The sequence below is a fragment of the Aplysia californica genome, unplaced genomic scaffold (assembly GCF_000002075.1).
Source record: "Aplysia californica isolate F4 #8 unplaced genomic scaffold, AplCal3.0 scaffold00112, whole genome shotgun sequence".
In the NCBI taxonomy this organism is placed as follows: Eukaryota; Metazoa; Mollusca; class Gastropoda; order Aplysiida; family Aplysiidae; genus Aplysia; species Aplysia californica.
The window spans coordinates 154031-173252 of record NW_004797382.1 but is presented as its reverse complement, the minus strand read 5'-3'; the positions used below and the strand labels follow the sequence as shown (position 1 = coordinate 173252).

Genomic DNA, 19222 nt, shown 5'->3' with positions numbered 1-19222 from the left:
GTCAAACTTGTATAAAACGGCTTCATATTGTCAAGGAGAAAAGTGGCCTTATAACACAGGTGGCCGTCTTAGGCAGGACTGATCAAAATGAAGAAAGCAAATCACTCTCTTCCGATGTCCAAACCAGGGCTGATGCCAGGCTTTAGACTGCCGTAAGGCTAATTCAAAAGGGTTTTTGTTTTCTTTCGAAAAAGGGAGGGTGGGTGGTGTAAGAAGGTTTTTTGCGTTGTTGTTTTGTTAGTTTGTTTTGATTTTTTGGTTAACCTTCATTTTTCTTCTGATTTTGTGCAATGGTAAAAACGAAATATGTCAGACGATGAAGACAGAGTGCCATGGTAAAACAAACACATGGGTCGCTACCACTCGGAGACAAATGACGCTTCTGTCGCAAGTTCACGTCAACGTCCATTGTTACTTTGTTACAGTTTAGGTAAACAAAACATGGACCAGTCACCTCACACACGATTTGTGTATAAGTTGTTGGCGGGGTTTATATAGATCTAGGTTATGATGGACCATGCTTCCCTCACCAACAGTTGAAAATTCATTGTTAAACCTACCCATTGGTCAACTTGGGTAAACATCCATTGGACGGATTAACCATAATGACAGGTGAATGGATTATGACTGCTCATCCACAGCGGGAAGAGCCAATTCAAAATTGATGACAAAGCGTCGGGCAATGAGTGACCACGCCTGGCCGCCTGAGGCATGTAAATTTGACCATGGGTACGTGAAATAAGCTGGCTGTGGCCGCATTGGAAAGGTGACAATTTTACACAGTTAAATTACATAGAAAAAACAAAAAGAGGGAAATGGGAAGTGGCTGCTTGTAAAAGTGATTGTCTTATACAGGCGACAATAGGGGCATGTTTGACTGTGACATGGCCACCTGTCTTCTCATCAATGGGTTTCCGTCTTTGACAATTTCAGCAGTACATTTCTACAAAATTATGATCCCACATTGTTAAACGTCTCCAAACTTCATGTTTGAAAAAAGCTCAACAAAAACATTTTTAAACCCCCCCCCCCCCCCCTTTAAAAAAAACTGAACTCAAAACATCTTTCGCGTCAGACATCACAAGGACCCAAATGTAGCCCCACAGAGAATGGAGACCTCAAAAGCACATACTTGGGCAAGATAATTTTGAAAGGCAGGCGAAAGTTTACTATTAACGATAAAAAAAACCTTCAACAATGCAACTGGGATCAAAAAGGAAAAAGCATTGCATGTACCGTCCCAGATTGTCTAATTCTTTTTTTCCAAAGCTGCAACATAATAAAAAAGTCCTGATTATTTTCTTCTTTCAATACAGCAAAACAATTAAAATCTGAGGCAGAGACCTCCAAATCAAGATAATAAAAACTCTGAGCCAAGCAGATAGGTAGCCATAAAAAAGCTTAACACTTACAGTACCAAAGGCCTATATAGTGAAAAACCCTCAAGTACTGCATCAGTGTAGAATGCTGAAGCCATGGTAGAATTCTTTAAATAAAAAAAAACCTTGGCAACCGAGGAAACAGGCTTTAAAAATTCATAGAGGTTCATCAACCATTCAGCTATCATATAGAGTGACTTCCTTTGGTATTTACTTTAGTGCAGTGCGTCCATTCGTTGTTGAATTATGTTTAGTGTGCCTGGTTGTGTATGCGACTAAAGTCGCCAGCGGTAGTGTGCGCATACTAAAGTCACCGACGGTACTGTAAGTGTTGAATCTCCCACTTCTAGAAGGGCCCTTTTGATTTCTCAGCCAGGGTCGCAGACATCTACCCAGTATACTACCATATGAGCCAAAGCTGTGTCCCACCCCTTGTGGGCTATATTAAAAACCAAGTAACTCATGAACTTATATGAATATTTACTAATATCATGTTTGACACAAATTTTTACTCAAATGTGGAAATAAAATTGAGCTGTTCTTCCTTTCCAGAACACAGACAACCCAAAATTAAAATTTTAAAAAATTAAGAAAAGATTCAGAATCTGTCTGTGATTTTGGTATTACTACAGTTACTAAAGAAAAACACAAAAAGAATCCGTCTCTTGAGACATTAACATTGCAAATGTTCCAACAACACCCCTCCCATGATAAGTGGCTTGAGGCACTCGTAATTCATTATTTAAACAATCTGGAATGTTTATGAGCCTGTCTCACACACACCTTGCACACGGGCCAAAGGCAGGATTTTCTAGCTTTAAAAAGAGTTTTTACGGAAATTGCTACACAAATAAGTCATAGAAAAGCCGAAGAATGGAGGTTTAACTAGAGAGTAGCATACAAAGAAAAGAAGGAGGTGAGTCAGATAAGGACGACAGATGTTTGAAAGGAAAAAAAGTAACAAACCACACCAGAGCACCCACCTACCACCCATCAAAGTAGGCCAATAAACGAGTCAGCCCACCCAGATGTTATAGCAACCCTCACAGCACACACAGAGACTGCCTTCCCAATTGGAACAAAACCATCACTAGAGCACTCACGCACACACATATTCTTGTGCACTTGCATGCATTATATATGTGTATATATATATATATATATATATATATATATATATATATATATAATGTAAGTAACAATAAGCATTTTCAAAGATACTGACAGATTAAAATTGATGAGCATGTACTACAAGGACACTAATAAGCAGGGGGGAGAGGCAGGTATTAGTTTTGCAAGAGATTGCAGAAAAGACAAAACAATCCATCATTCTAAAATGCAACAGGAGGCGAAAAAGAGTGAGAAACATTACAAGCAATGTCAGATTCCTGAAACTGCTATGGAGGCCCCACAGACTCAAGAAGTACATTTAACAAAACAGGAAGTTGAGAGCATATTGCAGATTCTTTCAGTCAACTTATTCACTTTCTCCATAATATAAACCTTTGGTAAAATAGACGAGTCCCACACAGACAGAAAGAACTAAAAAAAACATGTTCTGGGCTTCCAGTTTTCTCTTTGCTGAAGCATTTAACATTTTGTAGTCACATCTCGCCGATCTGCTTCGTTTACCACCCAGTTTCCTTGGATTTTCCCCCGAAATGCCTTTGCCTTTGATGGTAAGGGTTTTTATTATATGAGCCTTGTGATGGCAAAGTGTTAAAAGATAAACTAAAAAAAAAAAAGAATGAGTAGAATTTAATTCAGCTTTTCAAAGATGACCTTAATCACCACATAAACAATATCACACGGGAGGGGAGGTATTCCTGATGAGACAACAAAAAAAAGGCACACCCAGGGAGAATGGTAACGAAACACACACTCATGATTACAAAGCAAGTCACTTCAGAGAGTGACATTCAGATCTGTCTACTCCTCCAGAGTCAACTCTTTCATTCCTTCATTCATGTCACCTTCTCAGACTCGGCTGGCCACTACGGTGTCTAATCATCAGTCACTGGTTCATATCTGAAACACAATAAAAGAGAAATCATAGTGAGCAAATATGGCAAGCTGTGTAGCCATACGGATATGTCCTACTTTATGGTTTTAGCAAATGTTTTATGGCACTTGCAACACAATAAGCTCATATATAAGTGCAGAAGATTGGAGACGTTACAAGAGAGTAACAAACACAAAGCAGGCGGAGAGATAAGGATGGTATATGCTTAATGGAGAAGAAGATGCAGGTGACACTACCGCGAACAACCCATAGTCATATTCTATCTACCCAAAAACTTGCATTAAAATTTTTCCATTTACTACTGCTGTACCTTTTTTTTTAAGGCCATCTGATGGTGAAAATTCTAAAATCCATATACCTAGACTTAATATAGCAACGATAATATATTTATATTAGTCAGACATTAAACAATAAATTCAAGTAATTATTTATTATCATAAGCACAGGGTAACCATGGTAACCGAGCAAATATCCACCATAAAAAAGAAGGACGGGAGATAAGGATGATAGATTTTTTATAGGAAAGAAGAAGCAAACCACACCAGAGCACCCGCTAACCATCCACTCTAACTCTGGTAACAGTCATGCAGCCGACAGAGGTGTGTACCTCCCTGGCCTATCTTGAGTTAAGATCGAGTCACTAGTAGTCTCGTTTTTTACAAAATAACTATAAAGAGCATTGATCTACATTGTACATCCTGTAATTACACTGTATTTGACTAGTCAAACCAAAGCGTACTAATGAAAACCAGTTTTGCTTTATAGCGCCGTTTTCAGTCATTTCTAGTATGACTTCCTGCCTAGGCCTGATAGAAATGCATATGAGCAGAGGGGTCGAAGGGTTGGTGCATTTTCAGATGCAGCGACTTTAACGGTGAAACAATTTATGGCAGTTGTGTTTTTTCACAAAAAATAGAAGAAGCAGATGGCAAGCAAAAAAAAAAAGTAGCGTTTTCCTGGAGACTTACTTCATCAAACGTTTGCGTAGTTCTTTCATTTGGTCATTCTTGCGCTGTAACATCTGCTTGAGGTTTTTGAACGGTGTGGTCTGGCTCACCTTTTTCTCCAGTTCCTGCAAAGTTCAAGAAAAACGCATATCAAATAACAATAATAGCTTTTTTGTTTGCAGTTTGTCTCATAGCAACAGTACCAGTTCATAGTCCTCGAGGACATATAATACATCATTTTGAACACAAGTCCCTCACTGCATGGTTTTGGGGATCTTTTCTATTTTACTAGACTGGATCCACAGTCAACAGATCCGAACAAAAAGAGCTGGATAGAATAATAATAATAACAATAATAATAATAATAATGATAATAATAATAATAATTTAATAATAATAATAATAATAATAATAATTGTATTTACTAAGTGCATATCCACTTTCAACAGTGTACTTTACAACTTTACAATGTAGGGCTCGCTGACAGGATTCTAACTCATGACCATTTGAGAGCCTAACCAACAGGCCACCGGCCCCTATGACTACAAAGTGGATATATTTTTTCAAAGGCATCCATCCTAAACCATGGAAGTCAAGGCATATATGTGCGGCACCTCACCAATAGCATAGTTTGTGAAAATGAACCATTTCATTCAAATTCCATCAAATGGTATCGTAGGAGTTAAAGACTCCTTCCAAAACAGAAGAGTTATCTGAAAGTCTCGTCCTCATGTTTTAGTAAGAGTTTTACGGAGCTCGCAACTGCATAAGGTCATATGAGCGCCCTCTTGGGCTCAGTATTCACCACATGTCCAACATAACAGTAGGAAGTGAGAGTTTGTTGGAGAAAAGAGAAGTACATCAACACTGAGAAACAGACATCGCATTAAGGAAATATCGGGACTCACTGACTGAACACTGAAAAGAAAGGTTCACGTCAAAGAGCATATTTTGCGTTTTGTTTTCTTATAATCACCCAACTCCAGTTTGCCATTCACTTATCTTACCATAGCTTTTAATAAAATTAATAATAAATCTCAGTGAAAGACTTTCTAAGACAGATTCATAATTTTCATACTTTGTTCTAGCTTTGTACGACATATAGGCCTACTAGCTTTACAGTCAATAGGACCAGAGACTATGGAATGATGATTAGGTAAAAGACCCAACTTCCATTCCCCACCATGGAGGTCTGTTTTATCGAGTAGCTTTGTCTTCCTGCGGGGAGGCTGTTTTCTACAAACCCTGTTTGGCCTTGAAGGTCAAAGCAGCCAGCTTCCTAAATCAAATAAGTTTCATTAATGGTCACATACAACATTAACAATCATGGGTTCCAGTCTAATAGCAATTTCAGGATACTTACACTAATGAGAGCTGTCTTTCCTTTGTTTGACTCCTTTAATCAAAGAGAAGCCAAGATCGATAACAACATAATCAAAGAGAATGCGTACTAGAATAATGGTTCACCAAAAAACATCATGTACATAAAAAAGGCAAAAAGATGAAAAGGAAGAAAAGAAGAAAATGAACAACATATTCAAACCTTCTCCGCCATCTCCAACATCTCTCGTATCCTGAGCAGTTCGTGTTTCGTGTTGGCCATTTCTTTCTCAGCCTGCTCTGAGGACACCTGGCCCTTCTTACGTTCCTTTGGACAAATAAGGAAGAATACAAATTAAAGTAAGAAGTTTATGAAATGTTGAGAGTCAATTATAATTGGCATTTCTAACATCTATTGAAAAAAATGAGACATCATCTAGTAAGTTTTGAGAGCGTTTTAAAAGAACACTATCAATGTTTGTGCTAAATGGGATGGCACAGTTAGTATCATGCTGAGTTTCAGATTGAATGATTTTGGTTCAACTCCCCAAGTACGTGTTATTATTTGCAGTCGATGCATAATTCTTAAAGAAAAGTCATTGCCAGCACTCTGTCTTCAAAGGGAACAGTTACAATGTAAAAAAAAAAGGGGGCACGAAGAAGAAGAAAAAGTAGAAGAAGAAGAAGAAAAAGAAGAAGAAGAAGAAGAAGAAGAAGAAGAAGGAGAAGGAGAAGAAGAAGAAGAAGAAGAAGAAGAAGAAGAAGAAGAAGAAGAAGAAGAAGAATTGTTTAAAAAGCAGAGTAAGTAAGAAGAGTCTTGATTGATTTTTAGACAGCAAATATAAAATACATTTTTTAAAAATTATGTTGAACAAATCGGCTTAATATTTCGCATAATAATAGTAATAATGATAATAATAATGAAAGAACCGAATGCCGCACCTGGTCAATTTGTGTCTGCAGCTCTGACATCCTGCGGGTCATCTCCTCCACTTCCTGTTGTGAAGCGTTCGGCTAAGAACGTACCAGGGAAAGGGAGGGACAGTAAATTATTAATGCAAGTCTAATAGATTGTTTTGATAGAACAGTTCTAGAAGTTAATGGTAATAAAAGGAAAAAAAAAGGAAGAAAGAAAGAAGGAAAAGGAAAGAGAAAGAAAAAAGAAGAAAGAGAGATAGAAAGAAAAAAAGAAAGAAAAAAGAATGAAAGAAAAAGAAAGAAAGAAAGAAAGAAAACTGTCAATAATTTCTTCTTCACTATACGTTTTCTTTATCTCATTCAGCACATCATAATCTGAGTAAGATTGCTCATTGTTCAAAATATTGAAATCAACTGACCTATATATATTCAAATGATGATTTAAACAATTTGAACAGACTATCACGTTGTGTCAGATCTAAGCCAATCTAATTGTACTGTTTTCAACCTTCTGTCGCTTCACCCTATCATTCTGGCAGGAACTACTTTGTATGACCACCGGCTCTTACTAAACACTATCATGATAAGACAAGATAAAATATGATAAGATCAATCTTTAATGTCCAGTTGCTGGCACATTGGTTGGGTGTTTCACTCTCACCGACACAAACACACACACGCATGTGCGTGCACACGCACACACACACACTTACACACGTATACACTCACACACTTCCACACATACACTTACACACATACAAACACATACACACACATACAGACTCACTCGTACACACAAACGCTCACACACACACACACACATACACTCATACACATACACATACTCACACCACTCTGATAGACATATACACTCACACACACACACACACACACACACATACACACACACACACATACACATACTCACACCACTCTCACAGACACACACTCACACATACATACACATACACTCACACACACACACATACTCACACCACTCTCACAGACACACACTCACACACATACACACTCACACACATATACACTCACACACACACTCACAAACACACACTTACACACACACACACACATACTAATCAGTGTACCCAATCTGTTCACTCAAGAACCACTCACCCGTGTGCCCTTTGCTCTCAGTTCATCCTGCATGCGCTCAAGGTCAGAGGTCAGCGACTTGGTTCTCTGGTAATTGCTGGCGAACTGGGGAGACAATTCAGCTCAGTCTGAGTAAGAGTTTTACAGCACTTGCCACACATTTAGGTAGGATCCTAAATGTGCCAAAGATGAAAGATGTGAGCAGAGAGTAAAACACAGAGAATAGAAAGAGGAGACATAAAAATGGTAGATAGTTGATAGGAAAGAAGGAGCAACCACATCAGAGCACCTGCTAACCACCCACTGAGGAGAAAGATGAGGCACACTAATTCAGATTATATATATATATATATATATATATATACACATATATTACAGAAAAACGAAGTCTACAAAGAAATCAAAAGTTAAGTGTGGTTTTTCTAGTCCGTACACAATTTCTATAGTGAATCCATTTATTGTGGACATAACAATGTGAAAAAGTGGCACTTTATTTCTGTTTATGATCAAAGGAGTCAAGTTTTCACAAATAATAATAGTAACCCTCCTAGTATTGACGCCTGCTTGGTTTTTTTTAAAATTGTCAAACATTTCAAATCGTTCACAAAAGAGTTCCCCTTCCTTTTTACATTCTATTTTCTGAAAATGATTACGTTTATGGTCTTTACTAGCTTGGTTTGCCTGTTCCAACATAATTTCTCTGTCATCGATGATTGAAAGGTTAATGAAACTAGTTGTAATAATTAGAATAATAATAGAAATAATAACTATAATAATCCCTGAGTAAAACTGCATGTAAATCTCCAAATTGTGTTTGCAAACAAAAGAGACAATCAATGGACACAACTAAGGTAGGGATAAATAGATTTTAAAAATATTGAGAATAACAACTGTGCAACTGTCCTTTATTAAAAATAAAAAGGAGAAAAACGGAAAATACGGCAGCCCTCGTATCACTGCACATAAAATTTGTGACCAAATACTAAATGTGCAACGCTTACCTCCTTGTCAAACTTGGACAGTCTCTGAAGCAACATTTCATTCTCTGACTGAAGTTCATCGATTTTCTGTCGAACAACAATCATTTCAACACATCAGCTATTCATTTAGACATGCTTGCTTTAATCCCAGATCCCCTGAGTTTAAAAGGTCCTATGCTCCCGAGCTCCATATTGGGTCTACTGAAAGATTTGAACCTTTACATGCTGAGGTGTCTTTCAATACGCAGACCAGTGAAGGTTAAGTGCCCTCAGTCATGCTCTCTAGTCAATCTTTGTGATTTCAATTACAAAAAGTCTGTACCCTGGCCAGGTTTTACTGCTACAGTCGAACCGGCTGTAATGGCCACCTGTCCAAACGACCACTTTCCCCCTCCCCCTCCCCCTCCCCAACGCCTTTCTTAATGACATAATGACATATTCCAAGACATCCAACCGTCTATGACAACTACTTTTCTACACAGTACACAGATAAAGTACATGACAAAGGACAGCCATCTTGGACATTTTAGACAGTATCCCCATACCCCCCCCCCCCCCCCCGACTTTCTAAATTTTGCTGCCAACTTCAATCTAGTCTCGGTATATCATGCAGACTGCTGTAGAAAAAAAAAACATTTGGGATGTTTCATGTTCACCTTTTCCCAGAATCCACCTTCGGGAACTCTACTTGACCCTCTTCAAGAGAAAATGACATTTAAAGCAGCTAAAAGTAGGAAAATGACCATCAACCAAACTTCAAGAAGAAAAAAATACTCTCAGTAGAAGTAAACATAGATTTGTACATCAATTTCCTACACTGGATCACAACTCCTAGGCCTTCATCAAACAAAGCTGAAAATGTTTTTATTAGTCAGTGACATTTGATAGATTTTAAAAAAAAACAAAAAAACTCACCATATTTAGCAAAGTTGTTAAACCGGTATCATTGATAGGCATTAATTTTTTGGGAACAAAGTCTTTGTCTCTCTTGGCTCCAGAAAATTCTCTTTCTTCAAATTCCTTGATCTGTTCTAGCAATTCCCTGGAATAAAAAGAAAAGCATTTTTTAAAAAGACCAGATCAAAGAACCAAAAAAAAAATACAAAGCAATGTTAGATTTTTAAATTTCAGTTGAATTTGAGCTGTACCAAAAATAGGTACTTTGACAGCTATGAAATGTGACGTAGACAAGATTATAAATGACAAAAACCTGAAGACAAGGTGCTTTTATAGGTAACAGTACAGCAATGCATTAAACAAATGGAAGGGTACTTTATGAAATAGAAATATATCAATTGATTACAGTTATATTAAGCACATACAAACACAGATAAACTCATGCAACAATGTCACTAACAATAACACAGATGAAAAAAGAAAACTACACATCAACAACACAGCAAACAGTAACACAAAAAATTCAAAAGCCTTATATACACACAAACTCTCATACAAAAGCACAGGAGTCAAGGAACAAGACACACACAAACACATGGAGTCACTTGCCCACCTCGCGGCCAGGCCCAAGGTGCGGCCAATTTACATAAAAGCACACTCACTGGCTTTATTCACTTGAAATTAGAATAGTAGTTTACTTTGGTAGGTTGAATTTTTCTCTTTCTTTCTTGTAAATATGAATATGTTTACACGTACTTTGGTATGGATATGTTTTACAATACTTGGTGTTGACTGTGGTAGGTAGCAAAAAAGTTGGTATTAAGGCAAACTGAAGAGAAATGGGGGTGGCCGCATGAAAGTCATGCTATTCTATATTTCGTGTTGGGCCAGATGCGGCCAGACTGGCAGCTCCAAGGAGAGTATGGTTTTTTTTGTTATGGCCTGCAGGCGGCCGATAGGTTAAACAGGTTAACATCAGAGCAATAGCCCTCTCCTATCAGTGGCCAACAATTTATTGACATTTTGATTGAAAAATAATCATCGCAAAAAGAGGAAGAAGAAAGAAAAATGAAAAGGAAAGCGGAAATTGAGAAAAGGTAGATCGAGAAAGCACAGAAACATGAAGAAAAGAAGCGTATGAAAGAAGAGAGAGGAGTCGAAAAAACGGAAGGAAGAGGAGTTGAAAAAACTTTGACAGACTTTGAAAAAACGAAGAAAAGAGGATTAAGATGGGGATGAGAAAAGCTTGTAAAGGAAAAGGGAAAGGAAAGCAAGAAGAGACTCAAATATTTCAAGTGACAGTTCAGTAGATGAAAGTGAAATGGTACTGGACGATCGGTCAGATGAAGATATTGATGCGGGTATGATAGATGACTTGTTGGAGGATACGTTTGAGTGTGAGAAGGAGTTGAGAGCACTGGAAGATGGAGAGCGGGTGGAGGAAGACAATGTTGAGAATGAAATGGTAGATCTGCCTTGATGTATGACACTGGAATTAAAAAGTCGAATCTTGATGCGCAGTGAGATTTTCAGATGTTGCTTGCTTTCCAGACTTTTGATAATCGATTGAATGCTGAACTTGCCTAGGCGGTTCTTGCTTTTACATCTGCCTCAGTTCCACCTTTACCATCGATGACACTTCCAAGGAAGGTAAAGGAGTCCACTTCTTCCAGGGGAGTGTCTTCCACTGTCACAGCAGGGCTTGACACTTTACCTAGCTTCACTACTTTTGACTTGTCTGGATGTATACGTAGACTGACACTCCTTGATAAGCTGTTGAGTTCCTTGGTCTTTTCTTGCATCTGAGCATGTGTGTGAGAGAGCAGTGCAAGGCCATCAGCAAAGTCCAAGTCGTGCTGCCAAGAGGGTCCACTGTCTTCCACTGCGTCTGTCTCTGGTGGCTTCTTTCATGACCTAGTCAATTGCCAGTATGAAGAAAAAAGGTGAGAGCAAGTATCCTTGTCGCACTCCTGTCTGTGTAATGCCGCATGAGTTTCCACAGAGTTTCCCTGTCCATGCTGTCAAACGCCTTTTCATAATCAATGAAGTTGACCATGAGTGGTGAATTCCATTCAAGAGATCGCTCAACTATGATGCCCAGAGTAGCGATCTACAAATATATACGAACACACATAAATAAATAAACATAAAAATACAAAAATACACAAACACGTCCACACATACAACACATACATACATAAACATGTACAAACACACACACACAATATAATAACACACCTATTTTCCAGTTCCGAGATATCAGCGGACAGCTTTAGATGCCACTTCTCAGCCTGCATGCACATTTGTCGCGTCATAAGTACATTGGTGTGTGCCGTGTGGATCAGCTCCGACTCAACCTCTGACCTCACCACAGCCAGAAGGCCGTCAAGCATGTCGACAACTTCATCCACGGTAAACGTGTCATCTGTCAACCTGAGACCAGAAATGGAATTATTGGAAGAGAAATGGACCATTGTCAATGTCCTCCATCAGTCTTCATTTTGGGTATTTCTTAGTTTAGTTTTTAGTAAGAGTTTTACGGCATTTGCAACAAAATAAGGTCATATAAGTGCCCAAGATTACAGGTGTTACAAGAGAGTAACAACACAAAAAAAGAAGGAGAGATCAGGATGATAGATGTTTGATAGAAAAGAAGGAGAAAACCACACGAGAGCACCCGCCAACCACCCACCGGAATTTCTTGCTATGGTAACAACTAGAGAAGACAGAACATCATAAAAATAAATAAGTTGATCAGAAGGGCATCAAAATAAATGGTTGAGACCTAAATAACTTTAATGCACTTAACCTTTGTAACACCCACTGCCATAGTAAACAACAAAGACAAATCTCTCCCTGTGAGATGAATAAAGATTGACATTGTCATTCTTGAACGCAGCAGAGTATGTTCAGAGGCACATGAAGCTGCTTAGGAAAACGCATACCAGAAATTTGCTGGTCGCCATAATGTTCTACACTCTGTCGCATCATCTTTTGTGTCTTTCAAGAAAGTTGGAAACAAATGTGTCACTATTATAACATGAGCATGATGATTAAAAGTAAGCAAAAGTTTCAAGTATGTTACTTGTACGATTAGACCTCCTCAACTCATTATATTAAACAAGAATTTTCAGCCTGAAACAGTTTTTGGTATGTCCAAGCTTAGAATTTATTTAACAAAAAAAATTTTTGTAGGTTAATATTTCTAGAGCGAAGATATCAGACACCTGGCGAAGCCTTGGATTTTTCCACCCCTCCTCAGTTAAACAACACACAGATCAAGATTTGAGGTCTTGTTGAAAGCCAGCAAACTATCCTTAGACTGCTTCACAAATCCACTTATAGCCTATCTTTCTACTCACAATGGCATTAAGAAATGAAAACAAAGAAAAGAAAGAAAACACAATCTTTACAACACTCATAAGGAGATTTGTTTCACAGTGACATTCAAAACAATCAGTGATACATCGAACTTAATTAAAATGATAGCTCAGCAAAGGCTGGTGGTCATCGCATTGAAGCTCCCTATTCTTAACCCAATGAACCCTGACCCCCTGAGCCCAAAATAACCCATCCCCTGGCTTCCTGCCTACATGGTAACACACTCCATGAGCCACGCGTTCCTTCTTTATTCAAACCAATTCCCTCTTCCCTGAGCTGCCTTGACCTGTACAATAGTTACCACGAACCTTCAAGTCCTTTTGATATCATGTTTCCCCTTCTTATCCATGTACGGGCTACCCTTCTATGGTAGACTCGCACACACTGATACATCGGTGCTTCGGGGCAGGGGAAACAACTCGCACACCAATATATTGGTGCTTTGGGGCAGGGGAAACAACTCGCACACCAATATATTGGTGCTTTGGGGCAGGGGAAACGACTCATACACCGATATATTGGTGCTTTGGGGCAGGGGAAACAACTCACACCGATACATCGGTGCTTTGGAGCAAGGGAAACGACTCACACACCGATATATTGGTGCTTCGGGGCAGGGGAAACAACTCACACACTGATATATTGGTGCTTTGGGCCATGGGAAACAACTCGCGCTTCGGGGCAGGGGTAAATAACTCACACACCGATATATTGGTGCTTTGGGGCATGGGAAACAACTCGCGCTTCGGGGCAGGGGTAAACAACTCACACACCGATATATCAGTGTCACAGGTTCATTAAGTTAAGCCACAGATGACATGTTCTGCTCAAGGGCACACCTCGGTGACTATCCATCTGTAAGCAGGGTCGTTAATATAGCTCAACATAAAATGCGAGCCTCAGCTCGTCAACTTCTTGATCACTGGAAAAAATCTATAGTGTTAACCTAATGCTACTATTGCAATTTTAAGTTCATAAAAATTGTTAACCTCTCTTAAGCAATGTCCCAGGACTCACCTGCTATCCTTTAATTCCTCAAAACAGACATCAACAGCTCGCAATCTCTGTCCTCTTTGGTAACGAGCAAATCGAATATAGTTGACTATTTGCAGCTGGTGATGCTCATTTACACCCAACTCAGCCTAAATAAAGAGAATAGGAAAATAATGATGCAATACTTTTAACACAATATGGGTGGAAAACACATTATCCACCTCATACACACTTTCACACACACAAAAATAAATTTAACCCCACGGGCGGTGCTACTGACTGAAGTGTCTTTAGGCCATTCCAAAAGGGGGGAAATTAACCATGTTCTTATGCACAGTAGAATTGTAATTGTAAATGGGCTGATTCATCAATGTCATGCTCATAACTGCCTGAACTTCCAAAAGGGAACTGTAGCTTTTTCTTTTCTAATCCTTACTATTGTCATTTTTCTTCTACTTCTTTATATGTTTGTCATACTCATGTGATCCGCTATTTCCAGGGTGCCTTGATAGTCAAAGCAGACTTTGCGCTGTTGAAGCTAGAGAGGTGAGCAGAGTAAGCCTGATTCCCTTTAAGGGCTTCTCTGTTGATATCCACCCCTTGGCGCTCATATGACCTTATGCAATTGCGAGCGTCGTAAAACCTCTACTAAAACAAATAAAAAAATAAATTTCACTTCTTAAGGTAATCAAAAACACACTGTGCAGACACACATAGACACATTTGTGAAAATGATCCCACTCCTCCCATTCATCCTATTTAGAGAGATGTTAAATTAAAATAAAACTGTTGTGTAACAAGAAAGACATTTCACCCATACAATATTATCATAATTTTATGTCAAATAATAGCATTCACACACTATTGATGTTAAAATAAATCAACGCATAATACCTCTCTTTCATATCTTTGTTTTTGTTTTTTTCATTCATGGTAAAACTACTCATTCCATCCAGTTCACTCTCTCTCTCTCTCTCTCCCTCCCTCCCTCCCTCCCGTTCTCCCTCCCTTTCTCTCTCTCTCTCTCTCTCTCTCTCTCTCTCTCTCTCTCTCTCTCTCTCTCCATCTCCCTCCCTCCCTCTCTCTCTCTCTTCCTCCCTCTCTCTTACTCCTGCTGATATCATTACCCATATGTTCTGTCTCGCCTTGTGCGAGTGCTATCTGATGTGTATATATATATATATATGTTTGTGTTTAACTCACAGGAGACGTTTAACGCAGCACTAGCGAGCACCAATATTTTCCCGAGAGGAGGTTCACGAAACTCCTGCAAGCACAAGTTTCGCATTTTTTCCTTGGCAAAGTAGTGTATACGCGCAAACGCAGTGTTATCCGTCTCTTACTGTGCAGTCGGCCTTTGCTTCGTTTCGGGCGAAGTTTCACCGGAATTGGCTAGAAACTTTTTGAGTTATCAACCCAGAAGGAAAGTTAGTCACACTGAGGCCCTATTTTCGTTTCTCTGACATGTCTGTTCTCATGTCAGTACGACGGCTGCACGTTCAGGTTTAGTAAGAGTTTTACGGCACTTGCCACACAATAATATCATATAAGTGCCGAAGATTAGGTGTCACAAGAGAGTAACAAACACAAAAAAGAAGGAGGAGAGATCACGACGAGAGTTGTTTAATAGGAAAGAAGGAGCGAACCACACCAGAGCACCCTCCAACCACCCACTTGGCAGCATGAAAAAGCAAACATTTTTCAAGTGTTTGACGACTTTGACAGTTCAGAAAATTCTGATTATGATATTTTAGACCATGGGGATCCTGATTTCAATGTAAATGAGCATCACAGCACTGATTTTGATACCGTGTTCTAGATCTAGACTAGGCTTTCAAATGCAAAATTCCGCTTTGTCTAGCCCTGTTTTTTCACACTGAAGTGGATTTAGATAGCAAATACATAGGATTACCTATATATCGATTACCTGTCTATTCATGAGTTTGGACTTTTTATTCATTTTGAAACACAAAACACAATAAAAGACACACTCAAGGTAAATTTTTTGGGGTGGGGGTTTGTTGGTGGTTTGTTTCTGTTTTTTGTGTCATATTGGGCATGTTTACATCTGTTATGTGTGTAAAAATGGTGGTTGTATGACTTTGGGACGGGTGTTGTTTGAAATGTTGAAATAACCCCAAAAATGCCAGTCTTCAGCGCAGTAGACCCGAAAAAGGCCCAGTCTCCAGTAAGTTAACACTTTCCTACAAAATGCACACCCGTGTGCACCAGCTTTCTTTACCATTCTCCGCGCAGCGCACACCACTGCGCGTCACGAGAACATTTGTTCAACACGGAACGTACAAACGGTGTGTTTCAACTTTCAAATTTTTTTTACAGAAGAAAAAGGGATTTGGTAAGGGATGTGACTCTAATGATATGATGGAAGGTATAAATGTTTATTTGGTTTCTTCCCTTTTACTTAAACTTAAAGACGATTTTGGTGATGTTTTTCTATCGAATGAAACGATAGATATTCCAGAATTGGTAGGCCAAAGCACGTCTCATGCCTGCAAATACTGCACTAGACATGATATTTCAAGAAGCATCTGAGGAAGAAGATGGATCATTACAGTGATAGTGAGTATGAGCTAGACGACGATATCTTCTTCATGACTGGAATGTAGTTAGATCTAGGTTTAACCTGCAGGAAGTCCTTGTAAAAAAAGTAACATTTTTAAGCTTTTTTGGGTCAATGTTCACAACCATTGCTGTCTTATTTCATATTATCACGGTCTCTTTTCCTTTTCATACAACATTCTACAGATCTTTAGCTTTACATATGCGTGGTTTTGTACTTCTTAACTTATTTGAACTTCGACTATTATTTTAGTTACGTATAGAAGGAATCCAATGAGCTGGGCTGGGGCTATGTAGGGAAAGTGCAAAGCATGTGCTGAAGAGACAGAAGAGAAAAATATGGGATCACAATTTGAAATAATACAGATATAATATGATTCACTGATTTAAAAAACTGAACATGCAAACTGATCTACAAAGGCAGTCATTTCGCCATACTGTCATCTCATCACACCCCAATTATGTGAGACGATAATACTTCATACATCTTTCCAAAATTGTTATGCTAGTTTAGTTTTGGAGGATCAGCCAGTCTAAAGCTTTTTTTGAAGGAAGTGCATATTTGCAGCGCCACTTTGCGATTAGCGCCAGTGCTAAATAAAACGCTGTGTCGCCGTGTGTAAAATATCAAGCTTAATCTGCACATCATTATCGGAAGTTCTGATGGCCGAAGTGACAGCGCGTCTGCGCTTGAAGTCAAAGAATCATTTTTTTAGCGACGTGAGTTCGATCCCGGTCCTGGACGGTCTTTTTTTCTTTTTTCTTTTTTTTGTTGTTGTTGTCCTCTTCTCGACTGACCAACAAATTGTTCCCATAATTATATCTTGTTGCTTTGTAGGTTTTTTTATGTAGTGATGAAGCATGCACATTCTGGTTTTGTCCCCAAGAGGAGCTCTGTACAAAGTAGGCCTTAGTATAGCCTATACTTTTCCTTTTACCAATTTAGGCCTGGTTAAAGTTCAGTAGTGACTTTCCTTGGTCTGTGAGTCTAATTTTTTAAATATTTTTATTTTAGGCTCAGGAGAAGGAAAAGAAAACCCTTTCGGGACCGGTATTCGATGCCACGCTTGGAAGCACTGAATATTAGACTTAGAGAACGTAGACAGTAGACAGCTTGTATACGTTCTCTAGGCCTAACTTTAAGTTCGAGTTGCACCGTCTTGTTATTGTATCCAAGCGTTTTTCGACTTAAACTTGCTCAAACTCTAACTCCGATGATTATGATTATGAGATGAACAAGACGTCTACTATTGTGCAAACAATGTCAGAAACAATTGTTAGATCCAATCTAGATCTAGATTTTTCTAGATCTAGATCTACCCAATATTGATCGGAATAAGACAACGTCATAAAAAAAGGAGTCAAATCCTCGCGGAGGTTTATCAAAAAGGCCATAAAAAAACTGAGAAAGCTTCCATAATTCAGGCAGAACTACAATATTATCACGTAGAAACGATGGCTACTACATCTAGATCTAGATTCTAGTACTGGCGTTTCAAATAGCACAGGAGCTATTCAGAATGCGGCGTTGCAAATAGCGCTTGCCTTTTTTGAAGTTAGGCTAGATCAATATAAATTATTAATGTAATCAAATCTTCGTCCAAACTGTTCCATAAGGCAGAAACAATGTCTGGTAAAGAGTTAATTAGGCTTTAGATTCTAGATCTATAGGTTTGAAAGTAATTAGAAGGGTCTATACTATATATCTAGATCTAGATTCTAGCTTTAACTTAAGCAAAATCGCAGTAGATCTTCTGTGCATTTGTATTAGCCAATTTATTTTTAACAGAACTCTAGAATAGATCTAGAACCTATATAATATGGTCTTGGGTATCATGGTATGGGTTAGGGTCGATGCAGTCTGATCTTTGGTCTTTTATCACCATGTTACTGTTATTTTGTAAGATTGTCTTATTTTATTTCTTAAATTTTTAAAGAGAAAAACATGCATTAGTCTAATGATTAGAGTAATTAGACTCACTGTCATTAGACTATAGATCTAGATCTAGTAGAGTCTAGATCTAGATTCTAGATCTAGATCTAGACTATTTTGAACAGAAAACTGCTTTGCTTAAAATACCATGTCAAGTTTAAGATATGCACGTTCACATACCATGATGGTTGCTCGTTTTGTACTCTCTCGTTATATCAACAAATTCGTCTCCAGAGGCCTCTGAGACCTGGCCTAAAAATTTAGTTTACGGATGCGATGTGGTTGGTGAGACCGAGGCTACTAGTACCGAGGTAAATGGGACTTGCCGGTTTCTTGAAAATATATTTCTTTTCATTTTAATCTTATGATATTGGAAATTACACTCATGGTAATAATACAATATTTTAATGTGCGTACATATTTATTGCAAGGCTGTTTGACAAATGTAGAAATGTTTGGTTTGCTTTCTTCTCAGAAATTGCTGTATTGCCTGGTTGTCATGCTGCCTTTTCCCTGCTTTCCCAACAATCTTTAGAACTGTGTTAATTATTAATCCAGAGGATATGAATCAATGCCCTCTGATCATATTAATTATGTACATTAGATCTAATAGTCGCACACTGTTGCCAAAAAGCTGTAGTGACAACGTTATCTTAGGCCTACAGCAATCTTGGTCAACAAAAATCTTGACAAGCGGTCAACATGTCATCCTCTCTGTCTCGACTGTCTCTCTCTCTCTCTCTCTCTCTCTCTCTCTC

The 19222-nt window shown here is 38.5% G+C and overlaps 1 protein-coding gene across 1 annotated transcript; it reads right to left on the bottom strand.

Annotated features, from left to right (window-relative positions):
• Positions 1-2883: 2883 nt before the first annotated feature.
• LOC101860561 (leucine zipper transcription factor-like protein 1) lies at positions 2884-19111 on the bottom strand. Its single transcript, XM_005095710.3, has 10 exons — positions 18645-19111; positions 13976-14100; positions 11816-12010; positions 9596-9722; positions 8702-8767; positions 7722-7805; positions 6612-6683; positions 5893-5997; positions 4371-4474; positions 2884-3407 (listed from the first exon to the last, which is right to left on the bottom strand). Exons 1-10 carry the CDS (start codon positions 18645-18647, stop codon positions 3383-3385), a joined length of 906 nt encoding a protein of 301 aa, XP_005095767.1. The 5' UTR covers positions 18648-19111; the 3' UTR covers positions 2884-3382.
• Positions 19112-19222: the final 111 nt, after the last annotated feature.